The sequence below is a fragment of the Salmo salar genome, chromosome ssa02, assembly GCF_905237065.1.
Source record: "Salmo salar chromosome ssa02, Ssal_v3.1, whole genome shotgun sequence".
NCBI lineage: Eukaryota > Metazoa > Chordata > Actinopteri > Salmoniformes > Salmonidae > Salmo > Salmo salar.
Window position 1 is genome coordinate 20,838,187 of NC_059443.1, and position 19,893 is coordinate 20,858,079.

General features: G+C 46.7%; 1 protein-coding gene across 2 annotated transcripts; it reads right to left on the reverse strand.

Moving 5' to 3' along the window:
* Positions 1-534: 534 nt before the first annotated feature.
* On the reverse strand, positions 535-19,447 carry LOC106593696 (cytoplasmic phosphatidylinositol transfer protein 1). 2 transcript variants are annotated; one of them, XM_045699858.1, is made up of 10 exons: positions 18,906-19,447; positions 15,101-15,249; positions 6,890-6,978; positions 6,635-6,642; positions 6,227-6,298; positions 4,399-4,491; positions 3,881-4,036; positions 3,593-3,656; positions 2,735-2,824; positions 535-1,190 (listed from the first exon to the last, which is right to left on the reverse strand). In XM_045699858.1, the coding sequence occupies exons 2-10, from the start codon at positions 15,226-15,228 to the stop codon at positions 1,042-1,044; spliced, it is 849 nt and encodes a 282-aa protein (XP_045555814.1). In that variant the 5' UTR covers positions 15,229-15,249; positions 18,906-19,447; the 3' UTR covers positions 535-1,041. The 2 variants fall into 2 exon arrangements, with proteins under 2 accessions (XP_045555814.1, XP_045555811.1); XM_045699855.1 differs by having other exon boundaries at positions 536-1,190; positions 18,728-19,423.
* Between the last annotated feature and the right edge of the window lie 446 nt (positions 19,448-19,893).

Consider the following 19,893-nt stretch of genomic DNA (forward strand, 5'->3'; position numbering starts at 1 on the left):
AGGGGGTTGGGTTATATAGTTACAGCTGGAGAAAGGGGTAGGACAGGGGGTTGGGTTATATAGTTACAGCTGGAGAAAGGGGTAGGACAGGGGTTAGGGTTATATAGTTACTGCTGGAGAAAGGGGTAGGACAGGGGTTAGGGTTATATAGTTACAGCTGGAGAAAGGGGTAGGACAGGGGGTTGGGTTATATAGTTACAGCTGGAGAAAGGGGTAGGACAGGGGTTAGGGTTATATAGTTACAGCTGGAGAAAGGGGTAGGACAGGGGTTAGGGTTATATAGTTACAGCTGGAGAAAGGGGTAGGACAGGGGTTAGGGTTATATAGTTACAGCTGGAGAAAGGGGTAGGACAGGGGTTAGGGTTATATAGTTACAGCTGGAGAAAGGGGTAGGACAGGGGGTTGGGTTATATAGTTACAGCTGGAGAAAGGGGTAGGACAGGGGTTAGGGTTATATAGTTACAGCTGGAGAAAGGGGTAGGACAGGGGTTGGGTTATATAGTTACAGCTGGAGAAAGGGGTAGGACAGGGGTTAGGGTTATATAGTTACAGCTGGAGAAAGGGGTAGGACAGGGGTTAGGGTTATATAGTTACAGCTGGAGAAAGGGGTAGGACAGGGGTTAGGGTTATATAGTTACAGCTGGAGAAAGGGGTAGGACAGGGGTTAGGGTTATATAGTTACAGCTGGAGAAAAGGGTAGGACCTGAGTGCTCTAAGTGCTGCTTCTGTGGACAGTGTAGCGTTATTGGTTAAATGTGTTTGTGGTGGACGGCCGTAAAAAAAAGGAACTGCTGCAGTGTAGTTACTGTCATGGAGGGGTTTAAGCAGGCAGGAACTGATGCAGTGTAGTTACTGTCATGGAGGGGTTTAAGCAGGCAGGAACTGATGCAGTGTAGTTACTGTCATGGAGGGGTTTAAGCAGGCAGCAACTGATGCAGTGTAGTTACTGTCATGGAGGGGTTTAAGCAGGCAGGAACTGATGCAGTGTAGTTACTGTCATGGAGGGGTTTAAGCAGGCAGGAACGTATGAACGTGTGTGTGTTACTCGGGGGTGGAGTTAAGGCGGACAGTGCTATGAGGCATTGTGGAGGTGGAGGGGTCTGACATGGCCATAGTCTTCACTCCCATCTTCTTCAGAGAGCGCTCATCTGTGACGGACATAGAGCGCGAGTATGCCGGACGAGGGGTTGCTGCAGATGAGAAAGAGAGAGGCAGGGGGGATGAAGGGAACGAAGGGGGAAGGGGGGGGGGTTGAGGGGTTAAATTATTCAAATACACATCCCTTCACTGTTCACACACCCCTAATAAAAATTCAAATACACTTTTTGTTTTCGAAAAGATGAATGGCATGAAATGTTTTAGTGTAAAATCTGCTAGGCGCCTGCAGTAGCATGTTCTGGCCTGTAGGTGGTCAGGACAGCGCAGCGAGCTGCAGCAGAGAGAGAGTGAGCAATGACTGCAAATCCATTTCAGCCCCCTGTCTCGCATACCACACAAACATTCTACGGGCCATACTGTGGCTGCCCTTGATATCGTTCAGCAGCAGCAGCCGGCCAAACTTCTCATGACTCACCAGCAGGGGGCAGAGTGACCCCACACACACACACACACACACACACACACACACACACACTAGGGCTGACATTTGCAGTAAGTGCTGCAATAGCTACCCAAACTCCTTGTTCCAGCCAAATGATATGCCCTACCCACGGACATTAGTTTCTTCTCTGCAATGAGTCTGGATCTGAGTACCTACCCAACGATTTCTAGAACACAAACATATTCTAACAGTTCTGATTGGTCCCAGAAACTGATGGGTTGAGCCAGAACACAGGTGGGCAAATCAGCGTTTAGAAAATGAGTCATTGGCTTTGAAACTCTGATTGGTTAGAGACTATCCAATCGCTGATTACTTGTAATGAGGGCTGTTTTGTAAAACATCCCTCATTTAGACGTCACCACAAACTAACTTCAATGATTGTAGTCTCAGACTGAAGTATGTAGCTAACATAGAGCAGAGGAAGTATTCAGTTTGAGTCTCCAGGCAATGTTTCTCCCTGTTGGGTTCCCTCTCCTCTGCTCTCACTGAGCTTCCTTTCCTATTTTGCTTCTTTGCTCTCTTACCTCTGGTTCTCACTCTCAATGATCTTTCTGTCTTTCTCTCCACGCTCTTCCCCCTCCCCCTCTCTCACTTTTCACCCATCCTTGCACTTTCTCCCTCCCCTTCTCACCCACTTTCTCAATGTTCCCCTATGCTCTCTCCTCTTCCCTTACTCTTCTCCCCCTCTTCCATCCACCCATTCTTCCTTCTATCACTCTGTCCTTTTTCTCCACTTTACCTTCTCTCTCTTCCCCCACAACCCCCCTCTTTTACTCCTCCCTCTCCTCTATTAAAATATGATATAGAATAGTACAGTAGTAGACCATTAGTTACTACAGCTGGGTGATACGAACAAAAATCCATATAGCGATAAATTGCCTGTATAGATAATGATAAATAGAACGACAAGTTTCTAACATTAATGTGAACTGCAGTTTTTATCCTTTAAAATACTAGTTGTGGTGGAAGCCATCAATTATCCAATTAACAATCACCCATATTTGCTAACGCATTTAATTTCAAACTTAACATTTCTCTAGAGTACTTATCATAATGAATGATATCAGCAAAATGCCTTGGATAAGTAATCGGTGTCGATCATTTTCCGTTTATCATCCCAGCTCTAATAATTACCTGTGTTGTTGTTCTGGGTTGATTTGAGTTTGCTGTTGGTCTGTTCCTGTATCTGTCGCTCATACTCTCTCACATCCTCCAAACTCATCCCTGTAGGGAAAAGCACAGTCGGATGAGATTATAATAAATATAATAATGTATGTAACGTGTGTATCATAATGCATTATAACCATGTGACATGTGTATCATAATGCATTATAACCATGTAACATGTACATCAATGCATTTAAAGCATGTCCAAACAAAAACATACAGCAACAGTGAACAGCACATTGAAAAGCATTAATTACGACGTAGTATAATGCATTATAACCATGTCCTATTATTATCATATATGTTATAGAGCATTAAAACAATGTTCTATTATAATAATGTCCTATATGCTATAAAGCATTATAACCATGTTCTATAATATAAAGCATTATAACATGTCCTATTATTATCATCATCATCATCGTCCTATATGTTATAGACCATTATAAACATGTTCTATATGTTATAGAGCATTAAAACATGTCCTATTATAATAATGTCCTATATGTTATAATGCCTTATAACCATGTCCTATTATAATCTTGTCCTATATGATAAAGCATTATAACCATGGTCCTATTATAATCATGTTCTATATGTTATAAAGCATTATAACCATGCCCTATTATAAACATGTTTTATATGTTATGAAGCATTATAACCATGCCCTATTATAATCATGTCCTATACTTTATGATGCATTATAACATGTTCTATAATGTATTGCATTACAACCATGTTCTATAATATAATGCATTACAACCATGTCCTATTATAATCATGCTCTATATGTTATAAGGCATTATAACCATGTCCTCTACTGACCATGCCATTCGTCTGTCCAGGCCACAGCCTGTCTGTGTCCCACCAGTAGGATGTCCTGGATGTTCTGCCAGATCATACACAGAGAAAATACATTTCTTACATCAAAGAAACACATCCAAAGGCTTTCAGCAGGTGCTGCTGGAGATCAGTGTATATGTTGAGCAAAAAGAAAAGATTCCCCACACGCAATCTATGCTGTCAAATGTGTTTCCTTAAACAACATTTTGACCCTTAGGTCTTTATCAGGTTCTCATCTGATGCATGATGGTAAATGTAGTTTCCTCTCACCCTGTGTATGAAGTCCTCAGTCTTGCCCTGGAAGCCGTAGACTTCGAAACTGCACTGCACCCTCTTATAGGAGCACATGATGGGGGTGCTGTCCTTACGCCACCCTTCCACCAGGGGGCCTCGGCCCGTCTTCTCAGACACCCAGCGACTCAGGTCCTACAGAGACAAAGTGCACATTACCTGCTGACTGAGCTAAATCGCTGGCCGGTGTGTAGGGGGGAGGGCGAGTGTGTGGGAGTGTGCGTGTGTGCAGGCCTGTGTGAGCAGGCTGTTGCTGAATACCTCACATATAATCTATGAATGATTCAAGATGATAGGCATCTGGGGCCCAAGATGCATAGATTGTACAAGTGTCTGTATTTATGTTTGTATTTATCTACAGTACATCTTCCTCTGCTCTGCGTGAGATAGTGAGTGTGTGTGTTTTCAGCTATGTGTCTTGCTGATTGACCTTTGTTTCTGAAGTTACTGGAACTGCGGAAGTCAGGAGGAGGAAATGTGTGTGTACACGCTAGTACCTCTGTCTCCTTGTAGTGTTTGTCAGGGATGGGGTCAATGAGGATATCCAGGTGGCTCACGCTCTCTGCAGGGGTGGGCCTGTCTCCAAATACCTGCAACCGAGCAGAGGGGGAGGTCACCCAGAAATAGACTGACACACACACACTGGAGCCAGGGACTAGTAGATGAGGAAATAGACTGACACACACACACTGGAGCCAGGGACTAGTAGATGAGGAAATAGACTGACACACACACACTGGAGCCAGGGACTAGTAGATGAGGAAATAGACTGACACACACACACTGGAGCCAGGGACTAGTAGATGAGGAAATAGACTGACACACACACACACACACTGGAGCCAGGGACTAGTAGATGAGGAAATAGACTGACACACACACACACACACACACACACACACACACACACACACTGGAGCCAGGGACTAGTAGATGAGGAAATAGACTGACACACACACACTGGAGCCAGGGACTAGTAGATGAGGAAATAGACGTAATAGTGAGGTCACACAACGTGTCACCCATCATAATACTCCACCCTCGGGCTTTGAGCAAATCATTACACTACAGCAAAACACTACACACAGACAGAGACAGAGACAGAGACAGAGAGAGAGGGAGAGAGAAGGGGTAAGGGAGATCAAGAGAGGGAGCACACTAAATCACAGAGAAAGAGAGACAAGCAGAGAGGGAGCAGGCGAGGATGTACTAGCGGGAGTGAAAGAGGAGAGAGAGAACGAGACACTTATCAAAGAAAGAGAGAGAAAAGTCACAGTTCTTTCTGTTCTGTCCCCTTGTCTTTGGAGATGTTCATTCCTCTGCTGGTATTTAACAAAGAGAAGAGCAGGGAGACAAACCCACAGCCAGATAATCAGCTGTGTTTCAGATCCTATTATGCCGTGTATCTTGTGTTTAAGAACCTGTTCTCTCGTATAAGGTATCTATTGTCCATCTGTCTGACTGTTGACACTTGTCATAGTTCCCATTTTTCCATGTCAAAAGCATTGTTTTACCTCATCCTTTAAACCTGCTGATATTCCTCTGTTTGGTTGTGCTTTTGGGCTCTTTAGATGTCTTCTATGTTGTTGTGTGTTGTAATAGAGGTGTATGTATCGGTGTGGTGTGTGTGTGTGGGAGCATGTGTGCATTAATGTGTGTGTGTCTGTGTGTTTCTGCTAAAATGAACACATGTAACCTGTAGCTGGGAGAAGGTTGAAACAAGCTTTGCCACATTTCTGGATAAACACACTAACAACCAACAGCCAGATGAGTTCAGTCTTGTTCCCAGGTTTCTATCCCAAAATGACAGGGGCACGCTGTAGGGACAAACCAGCTCAGAATTGTGTTTGTGTGTCGGAATTCCGTGTCAAGGCCAGAAAAGGTGGTGAAATAAGCCTGTAATACAAGCATGTACTCTTCTTTCTCCCTCTCATACAAACACAGTGGATGGCTAATAGATCTGCCGCTATTGCATTCTGGGCTTTGCTTGTTTTCCTTATAATGGCCACATCAATTTGATGAGCATTCTCCTTACACTGCAGAGAAGATTAAAATGTCTCTCCCTCCCTCCCACCCTTCCTTCAGTCTCTCACGCCCCCTTCTCTCTCACCCCCCTTCTCTCCCTCCCTCTCCCACCTTTCCTTCAGTCTCTCACCCCCCCCTTCTCTCTCTCCCTCCCTTCTTTCAGTCTCTCACCCTCCCACCCTTCCTTCAGTCCCTCTCCCACCCTTCCTTCAGTCCCTCTCCCACCCTTCTTTCAGTCTCTCACCCACCCTTCTTTCAGTCTCTCACCCACCCTTCTCTTTCTCCTTCAGTCATACTCACATTATTGTTGTCACCATTGTTGTTCTCAAACCTGGTCTCAATACGGATGCTGAACTTGGGAAGGAAGGAGACCTACAGTAGATGACGGATGGATGTGAATGGAGAGAAGGAAAGAGAGAGAGAAGGAAGGAGGGGGAGAGAAGGAGGGAGGGAGGGAGGGAGGAGAGAGAGAGAGAGAGAGAAAAGGAAGGAGGGGGAGAGAGGGAGGGAGGGAAGGAGGGGGAGAGGAGGAAGGAGGGGAGAGAAGGAAGGAGGGGGAGAGAAGGAAGGAGGGGGAGAGAAGGAAGGAGGGCAGAGAGAGGGAAGGAGGGCAGAGAGAGGAGTAGACAGATGAGGTTATGTACACAGACATTTGGAGAGGGATGAGCTCTACTGCATGCCTCATGCAAATTATGTGTGAATACTTACTGAGTACTCTGTAGCACACACCACAGAAGTTCCATACGGATAGAGAGGAACATCATTAGTGACACACCACACACACATTTCAAAACATGTGGAACGAAAGATTTTTAAAGTAAATCGGGTCTAGATAAGCAGATTGTGTTTTAATCTAAGTGCAGACAAGGAAACAGTCACTTCCTATGTTGACCCTATAGGAAGAACAGGTTGGTAGCAGGTGAAACGGCTGTGTTTGTGGTGGATAGAATAGTGTTGTCAGACCTGTGATGGTGTAAGGGTAGAAGTTCCAGGCCTTCTCTGTCACATAGAAGACCCTGGGGACAAACACACTCACCCAGGATGGCAGTTTACTGTCAGAGAGAGAAACAGACAGAGGGGAGGAATGTACTGTTATCGTCGCTGAAGTAGATGTATGTGTGCGGTATGATCTAGTTCTAGGCCATAGGGGGGGTGTGGGATAGTAGATGTATGTGTGCGGTATGATCTAGGGCTAGGCCATAGGGGGTGTGGGATAGTAGATGTATGTGTGCGATATGATCTAGGGCTAGGCCATAGGGGGGTGTGGGATGGTAGATGTATGTGTGCGGTATGATCTAGTTCTAGGCCATAGGGGGGGTGTGGGATAGTAGATGTATGTGTGCGGTATGATCTAGGGCTAGGCCATAGGGGGGGTGTGGGATAGTAGATGTATGTGTGCGGTATGATCTAGTTCTAGGCCATAGGGAGGGGGGGTGTGGGATGGTAGATGTATGTGTGCGATATGATCTAGGGCTAGGCCATAGGGGGGTGTGGGATAGTAGATGTATGTGTGCGGTATGATCTAGTTCTAGGCCATAGGGGGGTGTGGGATAGTAGATGTATGTGTGCGGTATGATCTAGGGCTAGGCCATAGGGGGTGTGGGATAGTAGATGTATGTGTGCGGTATGATCTAGGGCTAGGCCATAGGGGGGTGTGGGATAGTAGATGTATGTGTGCGGTATGATCTAGGGCTAGGCCATAGGAGGGGTGTGGGATAGTAGATGTATGTGTGCGGTATGATCTAGGGCTAGGCCATAGGGGGGGTGTGGGATAGTAGATGTATGTGTGCGGTATGATCTAGTTCTAGGCCATAGGGGGTGTGGGATAGTAGATGTATGTGTGCGGTATGATCTAGGGCTAGGCCATAGGGGGGTGTGGGATAGTAGATGTATGTGTGCGGTATGATCTAGGGCTAGGCCATAGGGGGGTGTGGGATAGTAGATGTATGTGTGCGGTATGATCTAGTTCTAGGCCATAGGGGGGTGTGGGATAGTAGATGTATGTGTGCGGTATGATCTAGGGCTAGGCCATAGGGGGGTGTGGGATAGTAGATGTATGTGTGCGGTATGATCTAGTTCTAGGCCATAGGGGGGTGTGGGATAGTAGATGTATGTGTGCGGTATGATCTAGGGCTTGGCCATAGGGGGGTGTGGGATGGTAGATGTATGTGTGCGGTATGATCTAGTTCTAGGCCATAGGGGGGTGTGGGATAGTAGATGTATGTGTGCGGTATGATCTAGGGCTAGGCCATAGGGGGGGTGTGGGATAGTAGATGTATGTGTGCGGTATGATCTAGTTCTAGGCCATAGGGGGGTGTGGGATAGTAGATGTATGTGTGCGGTATGATCTAGTTCTAGGCCATAGGGGGGTGTGGGATAGTAGATGTATGTGTGCGGTATGATCTAGGGCTAGGCCATAGGGGGGGTGTGGGATAGTAGATGTATGTGTGCGGTATGATCTAGGGCTAGGCCATAGGGGGTGTGGGATAGTAGATGTATGTGTGCGATATGATCTAGTTCTAGGCCATAGGGGGTGTGGGATAGTAGATTTATGTGTGCGGTATGATCTAGTTCTAGGCCATAGGGGGGTGTGGGATAGTAGATGTATGTGTGCGGTATGATCTAGTTCTAGGCCATAGGGGGGGATAGTAGATGTATGTGTGCGGTATGATCTAGTTCTAGGCCATAGGGGGGGATAGTAGATGTATGTGTGCGGTATGATCTAGGGCTAGGCCATAGGGGGGGGATAGTAGATGTATGTGTGCGGTATGATCTAGTTCTAGGCCATAGGGGGGTGTGGGATAGTAGATGTATGTGTGCGGTATGATCTAGTTCTAGGCCATAGGGGGTGTGGGATAGTAGATGTATGTGTACGGTATGATCTAGGGCTAGGCCATAGGGGGGTGTGGGATAGTAGATGTATGTGTGCGGTATGATCTAGGGCTAGGCCATAGGGGGGTGTGGGATAGTAGATGTATGTGTGCGGTATGATCTAGTTCTAGGCCATAGGGGGGGTGTGGGATAGTAGATGTATGTGTGCGGTATGATCTAGTTCTAGGCCATAGGGGGGGGTGTGGGATAGTAGATGTATGTGTGCGGTATGATCTAGTTCTAGGCCATAGGGGGTGTGGGATAGTAGATGTATGTGTGCGGTATGATCTAGTTCTAGGCCATAGGGGGTGTGGGATAGTAGATGTATGTGTACGGTATGATCTAGTTCTAGGCCATAGGGGGGTGTGGGATAGTAGATGTATGTGTGCGGTATGATCTAGTTCTAGGCCATAGGGGGTGTGGGATAGTAGATGCATGTGTGCGGTATGATCTAGTTCTAGGCCATAGGGGGGGTGTGGGATAGTAGATGTATGTGTGCGGTATGATCTAGGGCTAGGCCATAGGGGGTGGGATAGTAGATGTATGTGTACGGTATGATCTAGTTCTAGGCCATAGGGGGGGTGTGGGATAGTAGATGTATGTGTGCGGTATGATCTAGTTCTAGGCCATAGGGGGGTGTGGGATGGTAGATGTATGTGTGCGGTATGATCTAGGGCTAGGCCATAGGGGGGTGTGGGATAGTAGATGTATGTGTGCGGTATGATCTAGGGCTAGGCCATAGGGGGGTGTGGGATGGTAGATGTATGTGTGCGGTATGATCTAGGGCTAGGCCATAGGGGGGTGTGGGATAGTAGATGTATGTGTGCGGTATGATCTAGTTCTAGGCCATAGGGGGTGTGGGATAGTAGATGTATGTGTGCGGTATGATCTAGTTCTAGGCCATAGGGGGTGTGGGATAGTAGATGTATGTGTGCGGTATGATCTACGGCTAGGCCATAGGGGGGTGTGGGATAGTAGATGTATGTGTGCGGTATGATCTAGTTCTAGGCCATAGGGGGGTGTGGGATGGTAGATGTATGTGTGCGATATGATCTAGGGCTAGGCCATAGGGGGGTGTGGGATAGTAGATGTATGTGTGCGGTATGATCTAGGGCTAGGCCATAGGGGGTGTGGGATAGTAGATGTATGTGTACGGTATGATCTAGGGCTAGGCCATAGGGGGGTGTGGGATAGTAGATGTATGTGTGCGGTATGATCTAGTTCTAGGCCATAGGGGGTGTGGGATAGTAGATGTATGTGTGCGGTATGATCTAGGTCTAGGCCATAGGGGGTGTGGGATAGTAGATTTATGTGTGCGGTATGATCTAGGGCTAGGCCATAGGGGGTGTGGGATAGTAGATGTATGTGTGCGGTATGATCTAGTTCTAGGCCATAGGGGGGTGTGGGATAGTAGATGTATGTGTGCGGTATGATCTAGGTCTAGGCCATAGGGGGGTGTGGGATAGTAGATGTATGTGTGCGATATGATCTAGGGCTAGGCCATAGGGGGTGTGGGATAGTAGATGTATGTGTGCGGTATGATCTAGGGCTAGGCCATAGGGGGTGTGGGATAGTAGATGTATGTGTGCGGTATGATCTAGGGCTTGGCCATAGGGGGGTGTGGGATGGTAGATGTATGTGTGCGGTATGATCTAGGGCTAGGCCATAGGGGGTGTGGGATAGTAGATGTATGTGTGCGGTATGATCTAGGGCTAGGCCATAGGGGGTGTGGGATAGTAGATGTATGTGTGCGGTATGATCTAGGGCTAGGCCATAGGGGGGTGTGGGATAGTAGATGTATATGTGCGGTATGATCTAGTTCTAGGCCATAGGGGGGTGTGGGATAGTAGATGTATGTGTGCGGTATGATCTAGGGCTAGGCCATGGGGGGTGTGGGATAGTAGATGTATGTGTGCGGTATGATCTAGTTCTAGGCCATAGGGGGGTGTGGGATAGTAGATGTATGTGTGCGGTATGATCTAGGGCTAGGCCATAGGGGGGTGTGGGATAGTAGATGTATGTGTGCGGTATGATCTAGGGCTAGGCCATAGGGGGTGTGGGATAGTAGATGTATGTGTGCGGTATGATCTAGGGCTAGGCCATAGGGGGGTGTGGGATAGTAGATGTATGTGTGCGGTATGATCTAGGGCTAGGCCATAGGGGGTGTGGGATAGTAGATGTATGTGTGCGGTATGATCTAGTTCTAGGCCATAGGGGGGTGTGGGATAGTAGATGTATGTGTGCGGTATGATCTAGGGCTAGGCCATAGGGGGTGTGGGATAGTAGATGTATGTGTGCGATATGATCTAGGGCTAGGCCATAGGGGGTGTGGGATAGTAGATGTATGTGTGCGGTATGATCTAGGGCTAGGCCATAGGGGGGTGTGGGATAGTAGATGTATGTGTGCGGTATGATCTAGGGCTAGGCCATAGGGGGGTGTGGGATAGTAGATGTATGTGTGCGATATGATCTAGGGCTTGGCCATAGGGGGGTGTGGGATAGTAGATGTATGTGTGCGGTATGATCTAGGGCTAGGCCATAGGGGGTGTGGGATAGTAGATGTATGTGTGCGGTATGATCTAGGTCTAGGCCATAGGGGGGTGTGGGATAGTAGATGTATGTGTGCGGTATGATCTAGGGCTAGGCCATAGGGGGGGTGTGGGATAGTAGATGTATGTGTGCGGTATGATCTAGTTCTAGGCCATAGGGGGTGTGGGATAGTAGATGTATGTGTGCGGTATGATCTAGGGCTAGGCCATAGGGGGGGTGGGATAGTAGATGTATGTGTGCGGTATGATCTAGTTCTAGGCCATAGGGGGTGTGGGATAGTAGATGTATGTGTGCGGTATGATCTAGGGCTAGGCCATAGGGGGGTGTGGGATAGTAGATGTATGTGTGCGGTATGATCTAGGGCTAGGCCATAGGGGGGTGTGGGATAGTAGATGTATGTGTGCGGTATGATCTAGGGCTAGGCCATAGGGGGTGTGGGATAGTAGATGTATGTGTGCGGTATGATCTAGGGCTAGGCCATAGGGGGGTGTGGGATAGTAGATGTATGTGTGCGGTATGATCTAGTTCTAGGCCATAGGGGGGGTGTGGGATAGTAGATGTATGTGTGCGGTATGATCTAGGGCTAGGCCATAGGGGGGTGTGGGATAGTAGATGTATGTGTGCGATATGATCTAGGGCTAGGCCATAGGGGGGTGTGGGATAGTAGATGTATGTGTGCGGTATGATCTAGGGCTAGGCCATAGGGGGGTGTGGGATAGTAGATGTATGTGTGCGGTATGATCTAGGGCTAGGCCATAGGGGGTGTGGGATAGTAGATGTATGTGTGCGATATGATCTAGGGCTTGGCCATAGGGGGGTGTGGGATAGTAGATGTATGTGTGCGGTATGATCTAGGGCTAGGCCATAGGGGGTGTGGGATAGTAGATGTATGTGTGCGGTATGATCTAGTTCTAGGCCATAGGGGGTGTGGGATAGTAGATGTATGTGTGCGGTATGATCTAGGGCTAGGCCATAGGGGGGTGTGGGATAGTAGATGTATGTGTGCGGTATGATCTAGTTCTAGGCCATAGGGGGTGTGGGATAGTAGATGTATGTGTGCGGTATGATCTAGGGCTAGGCCATAGGGGGGGGGTGGGATAGTAGATGTATGTGTGCGGTATGATCTAGTTCTAGGCCATAGGGGGTGTGGGATAGTAGATGTATGTGTGCGGTATGATCTAGGGCTAGGCCATAGGGGGGTGTGGGATAGTAGATGTATGTGTGCGGTATGATCTAGGGCTAGGCCATAGGGGGGTGTGGGATAGTAGATGTATGTGTGCGGTATGATCTAGTTCTAGGCCATAGGGGGTGTGGGATAGTAGATGTATGTGTGCGGTATGATCTAGGGCTAGGCCATAGGGGGTGTGGGATAGTAGATGTATGTGTGCGATATGATCTAGGGCTAGGCCATAGGGGGGTGTGGGATAGTAGATGTATGTGTGCGGTATGATCTAGGGCTAGGCCATAGGGGGGTGTGGGATAGTAGATGTATGTGTGCGGTATGATCTAGTTCTAGGCCATAGGGGGGGTGTGGGATAGTAGATGTATGTGTGCGGTATGATCTAGGTCTAGGCCATAGGGGGGTGTGGGATAGTAGATGTATGTGTACGGTATGATCTAGGGCTAGGCCATAGGGGGTGTGGGATAGTAGATGTATGTGTGCGGTATGATCTAGGGCTAGGCCATAGGGGGGGTGTGGGATAGTAGATGTATATGTGCGGTATGATCTAGGGCTAGGCCATAGGAGGGGTGTGGGATAGTAGATGTATGTGTGCGGTATGATCTAGGGCTAGGCCATAGGGGGGTGTGGGATAGTAGATGTATGTGTGCGGTATGATCTAGGGCTAGGCCATAGGGGGGTGTGGGATAGTAGATGTATATGTGCGGTATGATCTAGGGCTAGGCCATAGGAGGGGTGTGGGATAGTAGATGTATGTGTGCGGTATGATCTAGGGCTAGGCCATAGGGGGGGTGTGGGATAGTAGATGTATATGTGCGGTATGATCTAGGGCTAGGCCATAGGAGGGGTGTGGGATAGTAGATGTATGTGTGCGGTATGATCTAGTTCTAGGCCATGGGGGGGGGTGGGATGGTAGATGTATGTGTGCGATATGATCTAGGGCTAGGCCATAGGGGGGTGTGGGATAGTAGATGTATGTGTGCGGTATGATCTAGGGCTAGGCCATAGGGGGTGTGGGATAGTAGATGTATGTGTGCGGTATGATCTAGGGCTAGGCCATAGGGGGGTGTGGGATAGTAGATGTATGTGTGCGGTATGATCTAGTTCTAGGCCATAGGGGGGGTGTGGGATAGTAGATGTATGTGTGCGGTATGATCTAGGGCTAGGCCATAGGGGGTGTGGGATAGTAGATGTATGTGTGCGGTATGATCTAGGGCTAGGCCATAGGGGGGTGTGGGATAGTAGATGTATGTGTGCGGTATGATCTAGTTCTAGGCCATAGGGGGGTGTGGGATAGTAGATGTATGTGTGCGGTATGATCTAGGGCTAGGCCATAGGGGGTGTGGGATAGTAGATGTATGTGTGCGGTATGATCTAGTTCTAGGCCATAGGGGGGTGTGGGATAGTAGATGTATGTGTGCGGTATGATCTAGGGCTAGGCCATAGGGGGGGTGGGATAGTAGATGTATGTGTGCGGTATGATCTAGGGCTTGGCCATAGGGGGGGTGTGGGATGGTAGATGTATGTGTGCGGTATGATCTAGGGCTAGGCCATAGGGGGGTGTGGGATAGTAGATGTATGTGTGCGGTATGATCTAGGGCTTGGCCATAGGGGGGTGTGGGATGGTAGATGTATGTGTGCGGTATGATCTAGGGCTAGGCCATAGGGGGGTGTGGGATAGTAGATGTATGTGTGCGGTATGATCTAGGGCTAGGCTATAGGGGGGGGGTGTGGGATAGTAGAAGTGTGTGTGTGTGTGTGTGTGTGTGTGTGTGTGTGTGTGTGTGTGTGTGCGCGCGCGCGTACTGGTATCATTTCTTGGTTGAGCAGTGCTAGGAGTGTGTGAGGTACAGTGTGTGTGTATATGTGAGGTACAGCTGCACCATCGAGAGCATCCTGACCGGTTGCATCACCGCCTGGTATGGCAACTTCTCGGTATCTGACCGTAAGGCGCTACAGAGGGTAATGCGTACTGCCCAGTATATCACTGGGGCCAAAGCCTCCTGCCACCCAGGACATATATAATAGGCGGTGTCAGAGGAAAGGCCAAAAAATTGTCAGAGACTCCAGTCACTCAAGTCATAGACTGTTTTCTCTGCTACCGCACGGCAAGCGGTACCGGAGCGCCAAGTCTAGGACCAAAAGGCTCCTTAACAGCTTCTACCCCCAAGCCATAAGACTGCTGAAGAATTTATCAAATGGCCACCAGACCATTTACATTGACACACCTCCCCCTCCATTTGTTTTGTACACTGCTGCTACATGCTGTTTATCATCTATGAATAGTCACTTCACCCCTACCTACATGTACAAAATGACCTCTAACCTGTACCCCCGCACACTCACTCGGTACCGGTACTCCTTGTATATAGCCTCGTTATTGTTATTTTATTGTGTTACTTTTTATAATTTTTTACTGAAGTTTATATTAAATATTTTCTTAACTCTTTGTTGAACTGCACTGTTGGTTAAGGGTTTGGAAGTAAGCATTTCACTGTAAGGTCTACACCTGTTGTATTCGGCGCATGTGACAAAGTTTGATTTGAGGTACAGTGTTAATGTGGGTGTGTTACCTATTGAGGTAGATGCGTTTCTCTGTGAGCTGTCCCAGGCCGTGTTGGGGATGTGTGTCTGGTTGGTTCCTCACCACCTCCACTCCCTCCCCTCCTCCGCTCTGCTCATTACTGTGTTTACTGATCATGTACAGCTGCCCTATCTTATACTGGGAGGGAAGAGAGAGAGAGAGAGAGAGTCAATTCACAGTCCTGTCTTAATACCACATCCTTCTTCCTTCTTCCAATTAATGTAGATCGTACACATTAAATATTTACTTACATAGCAGTCAGTTAATTCATCATAAAACCGGACGCTTTTATGGACTGCTCACGGTGAGCTTTTCTTGGGAACATAGGTCAGCTCACCCTCCTCCAAACCCCTAACCTTATCCATTAGGAAATCAATGAACAACTAACCTTAGATCAGTGAAAAGGCTGACTTCTTCCTGTGTGTGCCCTGACCATCAGCTTGGTGTGGAAACGTCAGTCACCTGTATACTGAATGGATTAAAGCTAAAATAAATACATTTCTGACTTTTTTGTTGAGAGCTGCCTCAAATGTTCTGCCTCAAATGTGTCATTTTCGAAGTTTTTCCTTGGTATGCCCTTTACTTGGGCTCCCGAGTGGCACAGCGGTCTAGGGCACTGCATCTGAGTGCAAGAGGCGACACTGCAGTCCCTGGTTTCAGGCTGCATTACTGTACATCCGGCCATGATTGGGAGTCCCATAGGGCGGCGCACAATTGGCTCAGCGTCGTCCAGGCTTTTGCCGGGGTAGGCCGTCATTGTAAATAAGAATTTGTTCTTAACTGACTTGCCTAGTTAAATAAAGGTTAAATGTAAAAAATGTAGATTTAGAAATGTATTTAAAATATTTTTGTAATTGTTGTTGAGCACCCCTCCTTTCCTTTGTTTGTTGAAGCATGGAACCCCACCTGAACTCTGACCTTAGACCAGTAGTATCTAGCTGTTACTTGCCCAAGTCCTTAAGGCAGTGATAAGACTTGGGTTGGGAAACCCAGAACCAGTCATTGACAGTGTTTACCTAGTCCTGTCCTATAGAGATGTTAAGATCACTGCATGTCTATCTATGTCTCTGTTCGGGCCATTCTCTACGTGAATGTCTATGTCTCTGTTCTGGCCATTCTCTACGTGAATGGATATCTATGTCTCTGTTCTGGCCATTCTCTACGTAAATGGATATCTATGTCTCTGTTCTGGCCATTCTCTACGTGAATGGATATCTAGGTCTCTGTTCTGGCCATTCTCTACGTGAATGGATATCTAGGTCTCTGTTCTTGCCGTTCACTATGTGAATGGATATCTATGTCTCTGTTCTGGCCATTCTCTACGTGAATGAATATCTATGTCTCTGTTCTTGCCGTTCACTATGTGAATGGATATCTATGTCTCTGTTCTGGCCATTCTCTACGTGAATGGATATCTATGTCTCTGTTCTGGCCATTCACTATGTGAATGGATATCTATGTCTCTGGTCTGGCCACTCTCTATGTGAATGGATATCTATGTCTCTGTTCTGGCCATTCACTATGTGAATGGATATCTATGTCTCTGGTCTGGCCACTCTCTATGTGAATGGATATCTATGTCTCTGGTCTGGCCACTCTCTATGTGAATGTGTCACCCACCCTTTGACTAACAACACAAACCCACACAGCGTTATGTTTCTCTTTCACTTCAGATCACTGTGACAGTTTTGTGGTTAATGTGTTGTACTGATGACTGAAACATACAGTGCAGTGAGACAGCAACTATATTATGTGAATATGTGCCCCACCCTTTGACTAAAAACAAAACACACACATACCTGTCTTAATTTGTCCCCCAGCTTTTGACTAAATATGAAACACACGTACCTGTGTCTTAATCCGCCAACCTACTAGTACAACCAGCTACACTCCCCTCAGAATTAGAAGTGTGTGTGTGTGCAGACATTGCATAAACAGTGGTTTGAATGTGGACTATAAGCTGATCCCACTAAAGCTGCATAGGAATCTTAACGCGCTTCCCCATCAGACCATGAGAGTCAGAGTTCCACACGTGGAATGGATCTCACCGTGGGGTTGGGTTCTGTGTGATTTTACGGAGACTATTTTCAGATAGATACACACAAGACACTGATCCAGGGTTTTTTCTGCAAAGAAAAGTCTTGGGCAGGTCTCCTAAGTGTTTTTTCGGGCTGCACATGTCCAAACAGTAAAAAAATACAATAATAAAATAAATAAAATAATAAATGATGGAAAAACGTTGTCAGTTTAAACTTAGACTCAAACCAAATATAAAGTATGTAGAAAACATAACGGACCTATATATTTTTATACGATCATCTTTGAGGACCAACAGTCACCAAAATAAAAGATAGAAAGTCCGGGATAATCTAAAATTCCAAAAATTATACATTCAGGAGTGTTTTTGTCATGGCATGGGGCCTCCATTGACTTTGTTATAATTTGAGAGTCACTCACATAGCATAAGCCATGGCAGCATGTTTAGAATGGCAGAAAATTATCTTTAAAACTGCACATTTCTCTCTCAGCCTCATGGCAGAATTGCAGGAAATGTACTTTTAAAATGGCGGCCAACAGGAAGTCCTCAAACAATTTAGGTCGGCCACCGCACCATTGGCCAGGCCCACCACCTAAGCCCCATTTTGATCCATAAAAACCCTGTGATCCTTCTAGCTAAAGCTTCTACAAACACTAAAACATTAGTAATCTTAAAGTTCACTCTAAAGTTTGTCACATTTCCAGATCACAGAAGTGGTCTAACAACTGACCAAAGTTGGTTTTAGAGTTAAGTATCAATGGAAGTTTCCGGCACAGCATGTTGTATTAATCACCAACTACATAACACTGTTCCCGACAGATAGCTCAGACTTAAACACTATGACAGGGAGAAATGCTTTGTTCTGGTGGTTGGAGGGAATGAGGACCTTCCCTTTGAAGGCACTCTAGAGCACCTTTCCCCTAAACCCTCGTCCACCCACCACTTCTTACTCCCTGGCGGAATCTGTCCTTTGTTTTTAACCTCAAGGCCAAATGCCTTCGTTGAAGTTTGTAAGCCTCAACCAGTCCAACTTGTTTGTGTGGTAAAAAATAAATAAATAAATAAAAGCGAAAGAGAGAGAGTGCGAGAGAGAGAAACAGCTGAGGTTAGGTACATGCAGAACCATACAGAGTGCCAGCCACATGAACAACACTACTCAACTACAGGATGTCTGTGCGTAATGTTGTTACAGATGTAGGATCTTAATTTGAGCCAGTTTGCTACAGCAGGAAAATAATCCTGCAACAGGAAATCTGAATTATTATATGGATTACAATGAAGGGACATTTTTGTCATGGGTGATACATTTATCGTAAATTAAACCCTTAAATCAACGACAAGCTGTCCTGCAACAGGGTGATCATATGAAGATTCTACATCTGTATTCTAGCAACTTTAACATTTTCAAGATCACATTAAAAGCTGTCACCTTATTTTTACAACAGTGGTCTACAGTATACACACATTCAATCACACAAGCACACAGACACCCCCCCCAAGCCACGAACACACAGACCCCCGACACACACATACATGTTCAAAGACAAACACACACTTATCCAGTCTACACACACTTACCTCTTCCACAGTTAGTGGCATGCATATTCTATACTCCTTCATCAACATGGTTCAATCGTGTAGTGAACGTCTGTCTGTCTTTGCTTGTCCTAACTCTCCTGTTGCATAGTAAGCGTGCTTAAGGAATTACAGTGCACAGCACCTACTTCGGACTGCAGTGACCTCCTTTCTCTCTCACCCTTTATTTTGCTGATGTCAGTGCTTCATTGAAGTCCAGTCCACTCTGTCAATGTGTATCTATTCGTTTTTCTACACTTTCTCTTTTTTCCTCCCCTCTCCTTTTTGCTTATCTCCCAATTAATATCCTCACTCCCTCGGTCAACATTCAACTGTTGTCCTTCCCTTTCTCTCTACCCCTGGTTCCCCCTTTCCCTATCTCCTTTCCTCTCTCTACCCCTGGTTTTCCCCTCTGCCTCTCTCTCTCTTTCTCCGTTGCCCTTATTGTTTACTCTTTCTTTGTTCTCCACTTTTCTTTGTTCTTTCTTCTCCTCCAGTGAGCAACAGGTAATTAACTTGTGAAGTAAGATTGAAACCTTCTCAACTCCATAATCCACACTATCGTACCTGTCCTGCTATTCTCTCTCTCCTCTGTCTCTCTTTCTTACTTTCGTTCTCTGGACTACTCTCACGTGTAACCTTGTTCTCTGCTCGGCACTCCTCCCTCTCCCCTTCGCCGCCCTCCCCTGCTTTCAGTTCCTCACAAATTCCTTCACTCCCGCCTTCTCTTCTCTCCCTCCACATCTTCTCACACCCACCTTACTTTACCTACATACCTGTTTCTGCTCTCTCTCTCACACAGCCAAAGTTTTGACAGCTCTCAGCTGATATGAATGGCTAGCACTGAGCAGTAGTCAAGTGGTGGGTTGGATTAAATATTAGCAGAGAGCTATGAGTGCTTCTATTAAGCACAGCCCCAGCATTTTATATATATTACCATGACCTTGAACTGAGTTTCATTGAATCCATGTTTAGTCAATGAGTACAGAGATGTGAGCAGTCATAATTGTATCTATTTCCTGTGTGCATCCTTGAGTACTGGGTTTGTTTCCCTGGAAGGGAGAAGGGAACAACACTGGTGGTGGTCATGATGAATGCCAAGCTTGAGTTGTATTGTTGCCCCACTATCAAATGTGACAAAGGAGGAACAGATGCTTGCGTTTATATGG

Coding starts and splice junctions, on each gene's coding strand:
- LOC106593696 (XM_045699855.1), bottom strand. CDS start 18,775: ATGTTGATGAAGGAGTATAGAATATGCATGCCACTAACTGTGGAAGAG. Junction 4,037..4,398: donor AACACTACAAGGAGACAGAG/GTACTAGCGTGT, acceptor TTGTCTCTGTAG/GACCTGAGTCGCTGGGTGTC. Junction 1,191..2,734: donor AACCCAGAACAACAACACAG/GTAATTATTAGA, acceptor TCTCATCTGCAG/CAACCCCTCGTCCGGCATAC.